At 39.4% G+C, this 17,402-nt stretch overlaps 1 protein-coding gene across 1 annotated transcript in view; it reads right to left on the bottom strand.

The window, feature by feature from the left end:
• Positions 1-13,906: 13,906 nt before the first annotated feature.
• Positions 13,907-17,402, bottom strand: part of Vwde (von Willebrand factor D and EGF domains) — a 67,751-nt gene continuing 64,255 nt past the window's right edge. The window contains exon 30 of the mRNA XM_051175898.1: positions 13,907-14,014. Within this exon, the coding sequence (XP_051031855.1) occupies positions 13,907-14,014 (108 nt within the window). The remainder of the gene's footprint in view (positions 14,015-17,402) is intronic.

Below are 17,402 nucleotides of genomic sequence, written 5' to 3' on the forward strand. Positions count from 1 at the left end.
TTACTGTGTTAATACAATTATCATGTTTCCTTACATTAGAAGTGAAAAAAAAATAATGAATAAATGGTCAGCCAAGGTAACTTTTGCCTATAATCCAGCACTAAAGACACAGAGGCAGGAAGTTTGCTATGGATTTTGCAGAAAAACTTGCAATGCCAAATGAAACAAAAGTAGCCAGTATCTGAATCATAGATTCTACCCACATCAGAAATCATAGTATAGATTTGTGAGCTAAAATTTTCTCTGGAGAAGCTAAGCTTGTCTTGAAGATTCTACAGACTAATTAGAAATTTGTTTGTGGAGGTTGGGATGTTGCAGGGTGAGAGCCCAGGTTATCATGGACTATTTTTCAGCTAGCTTGTTGTTCCAGTTTTTGAAATGGGGGCTCACTTTCTATCTCAGACTGTCCAAAAATTTACTATATAGCCCAAGCTGGCCTGGAAATTGAGGTGATTTTTCAACCTCACCCTTCTGTGTAAGTGTTGGGATTGTGATTGTGAACAACCAAACCTGATTGGGTTATTTGTAGTGATAGGCACTTGTCTGATCTCATGCGCCCTATGCATATCAGGTAAAACCTTTGCAATGCATTCTTGAACTACTAGCGTACACTGTCCGAGGATTTCATCAGAAAGCTTTTGAGCTTATAGCAGTTTCCCTTGATTTGCTGTAACTGCTGTCCCCCACTGGTATTTCTTTGTGAATGCGTTTGTGCATGAGTGTCTTTTGTTTTGTGACTACAAAAGTCCATGCAACCGCTCCCATCGTGGAACATGTCATTTTGGTTACCTGAATCCCATGTCTTGTTTTATCACTTTTGATTCAAAACACGTTGCCACTCCTTCTTCTTTTCCGTGTGAGAGTTGTGCTTGATGTTGACACATTCACTTTTTCTAAGAAGTTTCTGAAAACTTTTTAAGGCTCTAAACCCTAATGGCACAGATGGGGCTGATGCACACAGAGCTTTGGATGGGAAGTAGAAATTTACCCTGTAAAAGTCGGGAACATCTGGGGAGACTCAGTTGGAAACAGAATGCCACTGTCAGCTTATAACACAAGCCAGTGCAAATGGAAAGAGGCGAATCTCAAAAAAGAAAGCCATTTTGAGAATAAAAGCATACTAAAAACCTACAATTTATTCCTAATGGTGCTTCATTTTTCATTTTCTTCATGGCTGTGTTCCCACCAGGGGTAAATACTGACAGACTACTCCATAGTCCCTTAATTTTAGCTGTCCCCTTTATGATGACTTTAGGGCTAGAATGCACAAACAGAACAATAATTCATACTTAAATAGAGGAGAGATGCTGAAAAACGTGTGTTGAACAAAGTCTCTTCCCATGCCTTCTTAATAATTAATAGAATGCACCCCACTCACTGAATCCAGTAACATAATTTTCAAGGCACATACATTTTCCCATGGTTTTCCGTGACTCTCTTTCTGAAAAGGCAGCAGTACTATTTCATGAGGTCTTGCAGATTTTGTAGATTTTGTTCTCTGGTCAGTTTATTTACCATCAGAATGAACTGCATTTGGTATTAGAAATAGTCCTGGCTGCTATGTCCTATGAATTTTGGATATAACACATGCCTTGGTAGACTTGAAGCAAGCCCTCCTACATTGTTGCATTAGCCATTTAAGGTTCCTTCCTGGATAAATCTATAATTTCTAAGACAAGCTTCACTCATCAACTCTGACATGTCCATCTTGATTTGTCATTCTTTAGCTTCTTGGATTGCTTTGGATCTGATCTCACTTGATTTTCCTGTATCTAAAGGCAAAACTGTCAACTATTTAGTTTAAACATCTTAATTCAGATTCACAATTCTAGACAAGAGCAGTCTTTACATCACTTAAAAGCATTGCTGAGGCAAAGTATCCACATAACATTTTAGACAGTAAATGGAGGCAGCATGTAGTCAGCATAATTGTCTGCATCTGAGTGTTTACCTTGTTGAAATCAATCTAAAGTTGGCCCAAGCTCAGCTACTATGACTGAGACTCAAGTACCATTAGTTTACAGTTTAGTTTCCATGCAGTCTGTCTACATAGGTACATGGGAGAATTTGAGGCTTTAACTTAACACCCCCTTAAATGCTTTATACTTTTGACTATGTGAATCATGTCTTATATTGCTAAAACAATGTAGACAGTGCTTTTACATAATTAATAAATGATCCTTAACCTGTCATTAGAACTCAGTATGCAAAAATATTACTGTGGTTATCCCCAAAATAGTCCTTACCCCTTTGCTCATATTATTGTTCCTCTCTCTCTTTGACTGGACTCTGGGAGCTCGGTCCAGTGCTTAGTTATATATCTCTGCATCTCCTTACATCAGTTGCTGGATGAGGGTTCTATTATGATAATTCATGTAGTCATGAATCTGATTACAGGGGAAGGCCAGTGCAGGCACCCTATCCACTAAAGCTTAGAGTCTTAGCTGGATTCATCCTTGTGGATTCCTGGGACTTTTCTTAGCACCAGGTTTCTCACTAGCCCCATAATTACTCCCTTAATCAAGATATCCTTTTCCTTGTTCTTTCCTCTTTCGACCTAAGCAAATGGAAACTCACTGACTCTGGACTGACAGCAGATAGGGGACGGGGGAGCGGGGAAGGGAGGGGAGAATGGACCTACTTAGGATCAAACTAGGCCCTCTGAGTGTGGGTGTGGGAGTATTAGTCGTTCAAGGTCTGTGAAGAATTGTGCTGGGATTTTGATGGGAATTTAATTGAATCTGTAGATTTCTTTGGTAAGATTGCCATTTTTACTATGTTGATCCTACCTATCCAAGAGCATGGGAGATCATTCCGTTTTCTGGTATCATCTTTAATTCCCACAATTGAAGAATGGATAAGGAAAATGTGGTACATTTACACAATGGAGTACTACTCTGCTGTGGGTGTCTGCTTCTGCTTCCATCAGCTACTGGATGAAGGCTGTATGATGGCATATAAGGTAGTCATCAATCTCATTATAGGGGAATGTCATTTAAGGTAGCCTCTCCACTATTACTTAGATTCCTAGTTGTGGTCATCCTTGTGGATTTCTGTACAGTTCCCTAGTGCCAGATTTCTCTTTACACTTATAATGGCTCTATTGATGTTTCTCTATTCCTGCTGTCTTCTATTTATCTCCATATTCAATCTTCCTGATCCCTCATGCTCTCCCCCCACCCACACTTCTCCCAGGCTCTTTCTCCTCCCTCCCTCCTCCCTCCCCCCCGTGTTCCCAATTTTTTTCAGGGACTCTTGTCCCTTTCCCCTTCACCACTATGCATGTGTCCTCACTGTTTCCTAGCTTCTCTGGAGGTGAGAACCATAAACTGGTAAAGCTTTGTTCTGTGTCTAATATCTGTATATGAGTGAGTACATACCATGTTTTTCTTTCTGTGACTGGGTTACCTCACCTGGGATGGTTTTTTTCTAGTTCCATCCATTTTCCTGCGAATTTCAAGATTCCACTTTTTTTTCTACTGAGTAGTACTCCATTGTGTAAATGCACCACATTTTCTGTATCCATTCTTTGGTTGAGAGTTATCTAAGTTGTTTCTAGATTCTGGCTATTACAAACAATTCTGCTATAAGCCTAGTTGATCAGATGTCCCTGTTGTATGAATGTGCACCCTTTGGGTATATGCCTAAGAGTGGAATTCCTGTATCTTGAGGTAGACTGGTTCCTATTTTCTGGAGACACCACCACACTGATTTCCAAAGTGGTTGTAGAAGTTTGCATTCCCACCAGCAATGGAGGAGCGTTTCCCTTTCTCCACATCCTCTCCAGCATAAACTGTCTGTCCTTGTTGTTTTGTAAGCCTTTGGTTGGGATTAAGCTTCTGTCTAGCAGACAGAAGCAGAAAGGAGTTCCCTGCTGAAGACCAATTCCACCAAGTGTTTGAGTTTCTAAAACATCGGGAGAGGGGAGGAGCATGTAAGTATGTGTTTTCATGTGGTGATTTGCAAACTTTGAGATTTCCTCTCTCTTCACTCTGAATAGTCAAGATCAACAATACAATGGTCAATAAGTGCTAGTAAGGCTGAGGAAAATGAGGTTCCTTCCCTCACTACTGAGGCTTGTAAATTGGTATCTGAAGGAGAAACAAACAAACAAATAAAAACTAAAAATAAATCTACCATGTGCTCTAGTCCTACCACTCCTTGGCATGTGAAGAAACAACTCAAAATCTCCCTCACCGGATGAAAGAATAATGAAAATGTGTGTGTATATATATACACAATGGGATGCCATGCAGCTGTAAGGAAAATGAAGTCATGAGATTTTCAGGTTAATGGATGGATGAATAAGGTAACCTAGACCCAGAAAGACAAACAACATGCTATTACTCATTTGTTGTTCCTAGCTCCAAATCCTGAGATATGAGTATATAACATGGGGTAACTTCTGTTTTTTTCTTAATTCTATTAAAAGTTAGCACATAATTTTTCAGCTTTACTTTTGTCCTATGAATATTGTAGCAGTAGCATATAAATAAATAATAAAAGATATAAGGAAGAAGAAATGTCTCTTTATTATCATCATCCATATTTTATTTGAGTAAAATGAAAAAAATTTTATTGCAAAACTTTCCCCTTCATCTGTCTGCATTATTTCTTTCCTGAAAGCTTTTGATCACATTCTGCAGTCACTAAACATTTTTCTTCTTCTGTTATCAGTTTCCTCATCTCCACTCAACAATGGCCCTTCTGTTTCCAGATGTGGTGCCTCTAAAGAGAATTGTTCTGCCTCCCATTTAGAGTGGAAAGAGTTTAGTTATCTTTAACAGTTTTGAGGCAATTTCAAATAAAACAGTGATGATGGGTATGGCAATAGAAAAGTGAAGTGAAATGTTTTCTGTTTCTCATTTATTTTGGAATTGGTCACACTTGGGGAGAATTTAACCTGGCCCTATTTGAGGTAAAGTATTCCTTGTGTCTTTCGTATATTGAAAAATAGATCAGAACTTCTCTCAATGTAGTACATGTTAATTATTTTATTTATTTTTTTATTTTTATTTTACATATTGATCCCAGTTCCCTTAGCCTGCCTTCTAACTGAGACCCATGTTCAGGGTGTCTGAGTCAGTCCCATGCTGGATTCCCAGCAATCAGTCTGGGGGCCTGTTAGCTCCTGCTTGTTCAGGTCAGCTGTCTCTATGTGTTTCTGTAGCCTGGTGTTGTCCTCCCTCTCTATATCTGGATTCCAGTTCGGCTCAGTGTTTAGTTGTATGTGTTTGCTTCTGTTTCCAATAGGTACTAGTTAACTCTTAAAATGCATGGTTAAATAAATGACTGACGAGGCTGACACTTCTCCTCCTGACCTTGTCTTTGGGGATGCTGACTCCTATTGTTGCCATCCTACCAGGAAGCGCAGCTGAGGCAGTCTGAAAAGTCAGTCTGCAGAGCCCAGAAATGGGCAGAGTGGACAGTGTGTTCTCACGACTGACCACCAGCACAGATGGGCCAAACAGCACAACACATTGAAAACTAACAAGGGCCCTGAAAAAAGTAGATGTAAATAAATTGTCCAATCAATGTGCAGAGAGCAAGAGATTTCAGTGCACTCAATCATAAGTGGAATGTCTTCATCAAGCCTCTCCAATCTGTGACAGTGTCCAGAGACCTGTAAAAGTACAAACCTGACAAAATCCCAGTAAACGTAGTGAATATTAATCCCCATCACTAACCAAGCAGCTATTTGCAATGGATACCTGTTGGGAAAGGAAAACTCTGTTTTCTTCATTAGGGTGTCACTGGATACATATACATCCCACACCAAGGCAGTTCCCAGGCCCAGGTGTAGATGGTCAACGAAAATAACCTTCATGTTTTTTTTGTTTGTTGGTTTGGTTGGCTGGTTTTTGTTTGGTTTTGTTTTATGTGTTTTTTGTTCATTGATGCTCTGGTCATAAAGTCAGAAATTAGAAACAATCTACTGAAGAATGGATAAGAAATGTGATACATTTGCACAATGGAGTATTACTCAGCTCTTTAAAAAAATGACATCATGAAATTTACAGGTAAATGGATAGAACTAGGAAGAAACATCATCCCGAGTGAGGTAACCCAGACCCAGAAAGATAAATATGGTATGTATTCAATTTGAGATCAACAACTAACTTATCCATGGAGCCCTCATCTAATACCTGTTGGAAACAGAAGCAAACACCCATACCTAAACACTGAGTCGAACTAGAACCCACACGCAGATGAAGAGGACAAGACCAGGTTGCAGAAACACATAGAGACAGCTGACCTGAACAAGGAGGAGCTAACAGCCCGCCCCCCCCCCACCAGACTGAAAGCTGGGAATCCAGCATGGGACTGACTCAGGGCCCCCTGAATATGGGACTCAGCCAGAAGGACTGAGCAGTCTAAGGGACATCAGACAGTGGAACCAGGATGTATCCCTGGTGCACAAAAGGACCTTGCGAACACATCCCCCCATGGAGGGATAACTGCCTTAACCTAGAGATAGGAGAGAAGCCCTAGTCCCCACTTTAAATGACCTGTCAGATCTACATGACTCCACCTGGATTCCATTGCCCTACATATGGAATTGGAGTAGGGGGATGGGAGGGGAGGGTGGTTAGGGTGCATGTGAGAGGGCAGAGAGGGTAAAAGTGAGGGAGGGAGGGATAGGGAACTGGGATCGACATGTAAAATAATAAATTAAATAAAATAAATAAATGATAACCGAGCTATAATGCATAAACCCAGAGGGGCTAGTCATAGAGAAATGGACTTTCTGACACCAGAACACTCCCTTGGACAGGGAAACAGAACAGATTTATGTGTAGACTGGAGGTTGGGTCTAGGAGGGAGACAAAGGGATCAGGAGTAAAGGGAGAGGAGAATAGGGTTAAGGGAGGGAATGCCAGCTAAATTTGAAGAACATTTCAGGGGAAATATGAAACCTAGTGCAGTTGACACTTACTGGAAAATATAAAAGCAATCCTAATGAAGTCTTCAAATAATGAAAGAGACAGAAACCCCTACTCGCCATCTCTTGTCACCAAACAAAGCTTCCAGATCTGAGGCTGGGTTTCATTCAGTCGAGTTGCTAGCCAACAGGGTCCTATGGAAATTTCCAAACATCCCAGACTGTTACCGAGAAAAATAGGCTGTTCTCCACAAACTAAGAGCAAAGCCCCATTGCTGAAGACAACACCCACACAAGTCACTTAACTGAACATGTAGAGGTCAAGCTGGTGCCTACATAGAATCTTCATACCCATGTCCTAGTGTCTAGGACATGCAGTCTACCAAAAGAGAAGAGAAAGCACTAACCAACCATAAAATCTTTGACTGAAAAATATTCTAGGGCAATAGTGGCACAAATCTTGTGGGAGTAACCAATCCTTATCTGATTTGACTTAAGGCCCACTCTGTGGGATAGAACCCATACCTAACACTGCTTGGTTGACCAGCAAACATAGACTAGGTAGCCCAGAGACCTAGGGTAAAACCAAATACTACTGATCTGAAAAAAATATTAAAAAGACTCTTAATGATACTCTGCTACATTCATCAATCAGTGCCTTATTCAGTCATCATCAGAGAAGCTTCCTCCTGCAGCAGATGGAAAGAAATAGAGACCTAGAGCCAGACATTTTGTAGTGGCGACAGAGAGAGAAAGGGAGAGAGAAAAAGAGAGAGAAAGAGAGAGAAAATTTAGAATATGAGTTAACCCAGTCACAAAAGGAGGAACATGGTATGTATTCGCTCATATATGGATTTTAGACCTAGAGCAAAGGATCACCAGCCTATAATTCACACTGCCAGAGGAACTAGGATACAAGGAAGAATATGAGAGATTCATATAAGGTCCTTCACAGAAGGGGAAAGGACAAGTTCTCCAGAGCACATAGGGAGTGGGGGGGCAGTGAGTGGAGAGGGAACTGGGAGAAAGAGAAAGGGAGTAAAGGAAAACACGTGGGACTTGGAAGATTGAGTCAGGGGAGGAATAGGGGGGGGGGGGAGAGAGAGAGATAGAGAGAGAGAGAGCATAAAAGAGGGAGCCATTATAGGTTTGAAGAGAAAACTGAACCTAAAGAAATGTTCAGAGACCTACAAGATTGACCCCAACTAACAATTTGAACAACAGTGGAAAGGCTATCATAAATGCCCTTCCCTGATAATGAGATCAACAACTAACTTATCCACCATCATGGAGCCCTCATCTAGTACCTGTTGAAAACAGAAGCAAACACACACAACTAAACACTGAGCCAAACTGGAATCCAGATGCAGAAAAAGAGGACAAGACTAGGCTGCAGAAACACATAGAGACAGGTGACCTGAACAAGGAGGAGCTAAAGGCCCCCCAGACTGATTGCTGGGAATCCAGCATGGGACTGACTCAGACACCCTGAACATGGGTCTCAGCTAGAAGACCTGAAGCAGGCTAAGGGACCTCAGACATTCGAACCAGGATGTATTTCTGGTGCACAAAAGGACTTTGCGGGCACATCCCCCATGGAGGGAGACTCCCTTAACCTAGAGACAGGAGAGAAGTCCTAGTCCCTACTCCAAATGACTTCACAGATTTAGATGACCCCTCCTGGATGGCATCACCCTACATGTGGAGTGGGGGGGATGGGAGGGGAGGGTGGTCAGGGTACATGTGAGGGAGGAGAAAGGGAAAGAGGGAGGGAAGGAGGAAGGGAGGGAGAGGGAACTGGGATTGATATGTAAAATAAAAATAAACTAATAAAAAGGGAATACACAGTTCGAAATGATATGTCTCCTTCAATCCCCATGATCCCCCCCCTCAAAGTCCAAGAAGCCTGTGGAAGAGGAAGCAGAATGAGTGAGGGAAGACAGAGAGTATGGGGAACACCAGGAGACAAGGAGGCCCTCTAAAAATGATTGAGCAAAGCTCATATAAACTCACAGTGACAGAAACAGCAAGACCAGGGTTTACACAGGTCTGCATCAGACCCTCTGCATAGATACCATAGCTTTCAGTTTAGTACTTCTATGGGACTCTTGAATGTGTAAATGAGTGGATCTCGATTATTGTGCCTTTTTCTTGAGGCTGCTTTCATTTTCTGTTGGCTTGTGTTGTCTAACTTTAGTATGGTGGTTTTCATTTTATCTTATTATTTTATATAATGTTTTGTTGTTATCTCCTAGAAGCCTGTTCTTTTCTATTGAGAAAGGAGTAGATTCTGATGGAAAAGAGAATGGGGAAGAACTGAATGGAGTAGACAGAGAGTAATCTGTATTCAAAACATGTTTTATGAGAAAGGGATCTGTTTTATGAATGGGGGAAAGATTGAGTTCCAAAGACCTGTTCTTACTATGAACTGATGATTGCATGTCATCTAATTGGTTGGTCTCCAGATATGTTGTTTTATTCCTGCATACAACACATAGTCCAAATAAACTTAATAGTGCATTTTAATTGTCCTCTCAGTGAAAAAACTTCGATTAATATTGCCATTTTTGTGGCTAAGTCCTTTATCTGCCTTAGAATTTGCAGCAAAAGATACTCTTCTACCTTAATAAAAAAAATACCTGTTTTATTTATGATTACAAGTTTATGTAGATATGAGTTGGAATTGCTCATCTACCTACTTAACTCTGCTATAAATAAGAACTTCAAACACTAAAACTAATGCACAAATCATGCCATTTTGTTTCTAAAGTCTATATATTTTTCCTACCAATTATCTATTCTAATGATATCAGACCTATAGCTTAGTGATGTTAACCATGATAAAGACAAAAAAAATCCAGCCTATAACTGACTTCACGTGAAAATCTAAATACTACAGTTTCTAAGTTTGAGATTTCTAAATAGTGTCTTAAGGCTTTAGGGTAATTTTACCTATCATGAACTAAATTTTTACACAAATAACATTAATTTTTAATTTTAAATTATTTCTTTTAAGAAAATCAGTATAGTTTTTTTGTTTTGGTTTGATTTTTGGTTTTTTTGTGTTTTTTTTTTTTTTTTTTTTTTTTTTTTTTTTTTTTGCTTTTCATTTTATTCAGAATGTTTCTAATTTTATATTTTCCTAAAGATACCTCATGACTGTGTTGATCAACATGAACTCAGTCAAAACTACAGTGACATTAGAAGGGGGCCCTCAGTTGAGAATATGCTTCTACTATACTGGTCTATGGGAGAGCCTTTGGTAAATTTTCTTCCTTGATTGATTGATGACGCCCTTTTTTGGGGAGTCTTAGGTGGTATAAGAAAGAAAACAGAGCAATCCAGAAGGAGTAAGCAACACTTCTCAATGGCTTCTACTTTACTTCCCATCCTCTTTGAGTTCTTTCACAACTTCCTTCAGAGGGATGGACTGTGAACTGAAGCTGCGGGCTGATATTAATTCTTTCCTGCCCAAATTCCTTTCAGTTATGGTGTTTTATCACAGCAACAAAACGCCAATTAAGAGAGTCGTTATAACTAAAGTCACTGGGGAAGGGGCAAAGAAAGAGTGCAAAACTAATTTAAGACCATGGTAGGGCAAGAGATATAACTCAGTGATAAATCTCCTCCCAGGAACTTAAAAGGCCCTGAGTTTAATGTCCTCTCCTTCTCTCCCTATATCAATATCATATAAAAAAAAGAAGGAGACTTCTCAGTGGTTAAGTACACTTTTTTACAAGGGACCTGGACTTGATTTCCAGAATCCACATTGTAGCTCTCAACATCTGTAATCCCAAGTCCAAGGGGTTCTATGGCTTTATCTGACCTCCTCATACATCAGGCCATGTCACAGTGCACACACATACACATAGGCAAAACACCCATAAAAGGAAATAAATAAATTAGTAGGCAATATAGCTACATTGTCTCACAGTCCCATCTCTTGAGATAACCAATTTTGAAAGTTAGTTATCTGTCCTTTTATAAATTTACTACGACTTTAAATAGCTGTACATGGTTACATACATGTACATGTGTGCTTCTTGTTTTGCAACAAATTCTCATGTAGCCCATGCTGACATCCAGTTGCTACATAGCTAGGATAACAGTGAATTCCAATCCTCATGCCTAGCTTCCCAAGTGGGAGGACTGCAAAATGGTAGATGCCAACTGGCTGGCAAACAAGTTCAAAGTTAAAGTGTATTTTTACTATGTCTGGAAACTTTCCTTTATATCTGTGAAAATTAGGCATCAACTTGTCTGGCTCTGGGGTCATGAGGAGTACACCCCAGGCAGACATGAAGGGCATTTCTTGGATGAACTGAGAAGGGAAGACCCTTCCCCAGCACATGCAGCATCTGACTGCTGCTGCCTTGATAGAAGAGGTCTTCTGGGAGGAAATCGGTGTCAGTTTTGCCTGCTGGCCTTCCTCCTTGCTGATGAGTGCATCTACTCTGATTCTACCACTGCTGTTGCCCTTCACAGCAGGGCCCCAGCTTCTATTACTTCCAGTACAGACTGAAGATGTGGTTATAACTCTCTATATACACATACAGATCTATTTATTCACACACTCACTAAACCATTATTTTTATAATAATAATTCTACTGCCAATAATATTTATCTTCATTTTAGTGTAAAATAAAACTTTATAAATAACAAAATTATTAAACTAATAGTTTAAAAGTACTAAATGAACTGACAAGTATATACCCAGCAATAGAATTTCTATGCATTTAATACTACAATAACAAAGTAAAACTGTCCTGATCAGAAAAGAGGTCTATGCTAATTTAGATGAAAAAGACATGGTGTTAATCTGAGTTCCTTCAGATTAACAGAACTGAAAGAATGAATAAATATTGCAAGCATTATTACATTGGTTTATAAAATATGGTGTGGGTGGCTTGACATGACTGTCTGTAGAGTGGAGAGGCTAAGAAGCATGATAATGCTCCATTCACGAGGCCGGCTGCTCCCAGAAGGTCAGCCTGACACGAAGGTTGGGGGGGGGGGCTTGTGGTCCTGGAGATTGAAGCTGGGGTCTTACACATGCCTAAATTTATTTTGTTTTTTCCCTAAGCAGTCAAAGTTTCCATTGATTGATCCTTCTTCATAGCACTGAACCAAAAGCAAATGTGGCCATTCTTCCTGAATTGGCCCATAATAAAAATAAATTACAAATCTTGAATTTAGTTTTCAGTTTTTAGTTAAGTACTGGTAAATATTAGACAAAAGATTTATAATATTATGACAATTTTATCCAAACCATAGCTGAAGAATGACATTAAATAAATCTTATAAATAGTTCAGCACTGTAATTGTAATATGGCAGCTTAAGTGTGCTTCCTTTACATGTACACACAATAAAACATTTACTGTCGTCTTTTTTAAAAGTAATGAGTGGCAATCATTTTAATTAATCACATTGTGGCCTTTAAGAAGAACTTGGGGCCTAATTAGCTAGAGGTGTACTAGTATATTTTCAGCATAAATGTTCTGTGGGATGTTACAAACGGGTTATTCATTTTTGCTTCAAGCATACTTGTCATGTTCGAAGCCCCTGAGGGAGGAAATAGCATTTTCCTAGCAAGTCCTCTCACTGGTACTTAGTAATAGAGACTGACAGAGCTGTGTCTGCATTCACAAGTTAGTAAAGATTTTCACAACAAAGTGGAAATTCAGTTCTTATTCACCTGGAAAGCAGTGAGGATGTAGAAAATTATTAGAGACAGCATATTGGCTCATTTGAGTAGGACAGATAGGAATAGCTCTTGCTTGTGTCCTCTTATTTCAGACCAAAATTTGAAAAAGGATTGCTTGACAATCCCTTCCCTTCAGACCTAATTTTGACAGTTTTTTTTATAAGTATATTGAGTGGCTACATTTAACTGTGATCCATCTTCCTTCTATCAATTGAGTCAACACAGAGATGGCCACATAAATTACTTGGCAGTTCTTGCTCCCTGACGATCCTACTGTAGTCCATGGAATATGAGTTAACCCAAGAATCTTCTTTTCGTAGTCATCAGAGCTGTAATCCAGAAGAGGACCTCAGCTTGAGCAATATGGAGCTAAGACAGTGTGGGAATAGCAGGAATTTGTGTTGTGCTCCCAAAAGAAAACAGCAAGCTAGACAATTTCAACAGCTTTTGACCCTACTAGGCAAGAATCATCACTGATGCCTTGGTCAAAATAATTCCATATGAAATTGGAACTCTTGACATATTTTGTAGTAAGCTATCATCACTTAAGTTGAAGAACAATGGCTGAAGGTTTGGCTTGGTGGCCAAGGCCTTTCCTAGCAGGTGTCAGGCTCTGCTTTGATCTCTAGCACTGACTTAAAAATAAGAAATTAATATAATATAATTATTGCTGTATTATAAATGGCCATACCTGTGCTAATTCTTAAACTCAAAGTGTCTCAACTCAAGAACTCCCAAGAGAATGGCAAATACAGTTAGCCATGTCAATTGCCCTTACTTTTGATGAAAATGACATGACAAAAAGCTAAGAAACTGATGTATCTTTAATATCAGCAGACAGTAGGCTGAGGCAGAAGGATCATCTCGAGTTCAAGGCCAGCTTGTGGGCTACACTGCAAAAACACGGTCTCACACCAGATGAGCAAACCAGAGTGTAGGGAAGAAAAGCATTCTGGTAAGTACTATCCTTTATAGAGGTTCTTTTCGACACGAAGGCATGGGATTATATTCTTCTTTTCCAGTGGCACCAGAAAACTATACTCTCAACTACCTGGAACACTGTCTCTCTTAATTGATAAACATTTCCAAGTTGGCAGAATAAAGAGGGAAATATATTATGTCAGCCTGAACACTACACAAGACTACACAAAGCTCCCGTGAATTGGGTACATCACCCCATCTTTACATGGATGCACGATCCCTTGCTTAGCACAATGGGAATTGTGAACTGCCAAGCCAAGTGACTGCAATTATCAGGTAATCACTATCTGTAATGAAGATGTCCAGGCTTGTAAGTAATTTTCTTATTGAAAAATGTCATGTTTCATTAAATGCTCTTATCACAATGGTTGCCTTGTACCCAAGACGCCTAATAAGAGAACTGAGGCTCTGGCACCATCTGCAGGTCAAGTCTGCTAATTTCGCCTACATGTAGAAAGTACACAAGATTACAAAGGGGATTTAAATGAAGAATGACAGACAAGGCTGCCTTGCAAACACACACACACACACACACACACACACACACACACACACACACACACACACACACAGGAACACCACCTAATTTGCTCTTCTGTTTTTATCCTCTTGAAATATCTTGCACAACACTAAACAAAAGTTGTGGAGTCTATTAGACCATGTACTTAAGTCTACCTCAGTCTTGCAGCAGGGTTCTTCCTAATCATCAGCATCTGTCACCCATGAAGCTTCAAAGAGTTTTGGGGACTGGAGGAATCAAACTTAAGGAGTGGTCTTTTAGCATAACACTTATTCATTCATCTTTATATCAATATGGGAGTGGTCTTTTAGCATAACACTTATTCATGCATCTTTATATCAATATGGCTATAAAACATAATTTTGTTTGATTTTGCTTCTGGGGGATTAAAGACACAGCATCCCAAATGCTAAGTATGTACACTCCCTTTGAACCCCATGCAGGTTAATTTTTAATATTTTTAAATGGAAAAAGAATGTGACAACAGATGGGCTTAAGGCCCATTAAAGCCACACAGGTCTCCCAGTTCAATAACTAAATGCTGAGAAACTACACATGAAATCTCATGGTTCTATCAAATGAACACCCAGCTACATAAAACAGCTCAGGGCACACTCAGTTCTCCAGATTTTCTCCTTACATGTAAGCTCTTGTTAGCTTTTTCTGTCATCTAGTTACTAAGAATTGTTGTGGGATGATCTTTTTGAACATTTTGAAGATGAATCTCTACCTAAGGTGCCTTCTGATTGGTTTAGGCAAGATTTCCAGGAAGAGAGAGGACTCTGGGAAGAAGAGAGACAGAGAGATGCCAGCAAGATGCGGGACGGGTAGAGCCTACAGAGTAGGAGAAAGGTAAAAGCCACATGGCAGAATGTGGATTAATAAAACCAGGTTAATTTAAGTAATAAGAGCTAGTTGGGAACAAGCCTAAGTTAGAGGTCAATTAATAATAAGTTTCTGAGGCACTATTTGGGAGCTGGCAGTTGACAAGAAAGACTAGCTACATTTAGTGTCCAATGTGTGGCATGTAAATTCACATAGGGCCTGAAAAAGGTGAGAACAAAAATGTTTCGAACACAGTATCAGTTGTGTGGCTTCCTGGTGACTGCCTGCCATCTCTAGAGTAGGCCATGTACTTCCAATGTACAGAGGCAGGGCTCCTTTGAGAGGCTCTGCTATGCAGTTGAGCAGGTGGTGTGCTGCTCAAACAAATGCCTGCCTAGTGCAGACACAACTTCTCAGAGCTAGGAAGGTTAGGAGCTGCTGGAATAGGTAGGCATGGCCTCTGCTGATGCCTGTGGACATGAGGCATGTGTAGAGCCAGCTGCCAGTGCCACATGCTGAGCTAAACGTATTAGGTACTAAAGAAAGAAGAAGAAGAAATGGGTGTAAGCAATCATAAAAATAGTTTTAAAACAGTAAAATCTTTAGAGAAAGAATAAAATAGTGTAAGTAAAATAAGCTACATAAGAATGGGAAATACATAGGGTGTCTGGATCTTGTATGAATACAAGTAGCCTATGTGATATAGTCTCACAGAATGCCTCTGTTATAGTTTCCTCAAAAATCTACCTACAGAACAGCTTCAAAGCTGCATTTTTCCATCACACCAAGACTATACAACAGCTAGCTCTCCTAGAACTTGATCATTATCCAAATTTTCTCAGAGTCTCCCAAAGATTCCATCACTAGAGAATGCAACATCCACATTCCCAAGAGTTGGATTTGATGGTTTGTTTTTGTTTTGTTTTGTTTGGTCATTTGATGGATTATGGATGTTTATCATCATTTAGAAGGGGGTGGTTTCAAGTTGTACTTGGTCATGATGAAGGAGGAAACTAATCAAGGGAGATTAGATTCAAGGCTCTCTTTCTAAAACAACTAAAAAAAATGGGGGTTATAAAAATGCTAGGTACTGTTTCTGGGAGGAGCAGCCTTTAATAGCTCAGGGATTGAGGGGAAAGTCAGAAAACTAATCACTCAACTTGACTTTTCTATCTGAGAGAGTAAAACATAACCCTCTGGGGCCAGCAATGGAAGCTAAAATTAACTTTCTGAGATCAGCAAGAAAGGAAACACACACACACACACACACACACACACACACACACACACACACACACTGCTACCTTTAGGCTCTCTCCATCATCTTCTCTCTCTCTCTCTCTCTCTCTCTCTCTCTCTCTCTCTCAGTTCTTTATCTCTTGCCTTGTCTCTATCCAAATGTATCCTTTCTGTATCTCTTGATGTCTTCCTTCTAACTAACTTTATTTCCCTTACAGCTTCTATACCCCAGCAAAATCTCTCAAGCAGTACAAAACTACAATGTGGTTACATTGTAGTTTTTAATTGAATTATTACAATGTATACAAGTAAAAACACATTTCATGTTTCATTTACATGACTAAACATTCTACATATTATAGATGAAAAGCTAATTACACAAAGAAGCCATATACATTCATACCCAAGCAACTTGTTAAAGATTAACAGTGTAAGTAAGCAAGATATTGTTCTTAGCCAGTTCTTTTGCTTGTAGACTGCATTTTGTGGTTACAAAGAAAGGACCAATCATTTATTACTCATTTTAAAAAGTAATCTTATGAGAAATCTAGGAAAAATCACAAATGTAAACATTTATTTATGAAAAAGAATCAGTCATCTCTATTTTAAATTATTAGGGTGTATACCCATTTGTCAACAGTTTTATATATACTAACAAAAAAGGCACATCGGCCATCACTAGCCTATTCTTAAGCCATTATTTAAAGCTTTGTGTTGACTATGATACACACAAAAATCTGTGAACATACCTCTCAACATTAAGATTGAAAGAAATTGAACTAACAGCTTCTGAGACACAATTGTTTTTATTAATTATTAACCTAAGCCACAGTGTGTATAGCTCCTCAAGAGAAACTAGCTTAATGACATTTTTCCTGTTCTAATTTTCTATCCTCTGCAAGCCCTGCTTTATTGGGGGTCAGGGCAACACCATATCTCACTTTTACCTATACTAATCTTCCCATGAATCTAGCCTCTACCATAATACCTTACTGTATTTATTAATGAACCTCAATCATCAAAATCTTACTTAAAGTAACACTATTATTACGGAAAACATTGTTACAGTTAAACAGCACATCTTGGAAGGAAATACTGTTCATAATAATCCACAGGCAAAAATGCCCCGTAGAATGGGATATTCCCACGAGATAATCACACGACCTTAAAGGCAATGGGAAATCTCCCCAGGCCCATTCACACAATGCCAGATACTGAAGAAAAATGGCAGTGGCTAACATGTAAAGG

The sequence above is a fragment of the Phodopus roborovskii genome, unplaced genomic scaffold (assembly GCF_943737965.1).
Source record: "Phodopus roborovskii unplaced genomic scaffold, PHOROB, whole genome shotgun sequence".
NCBI lineage: Eukaryota > Metazoa > Chordata > Mammalia > Rodentia > Cricetidae > Phodopus > Phodopus roborovskii.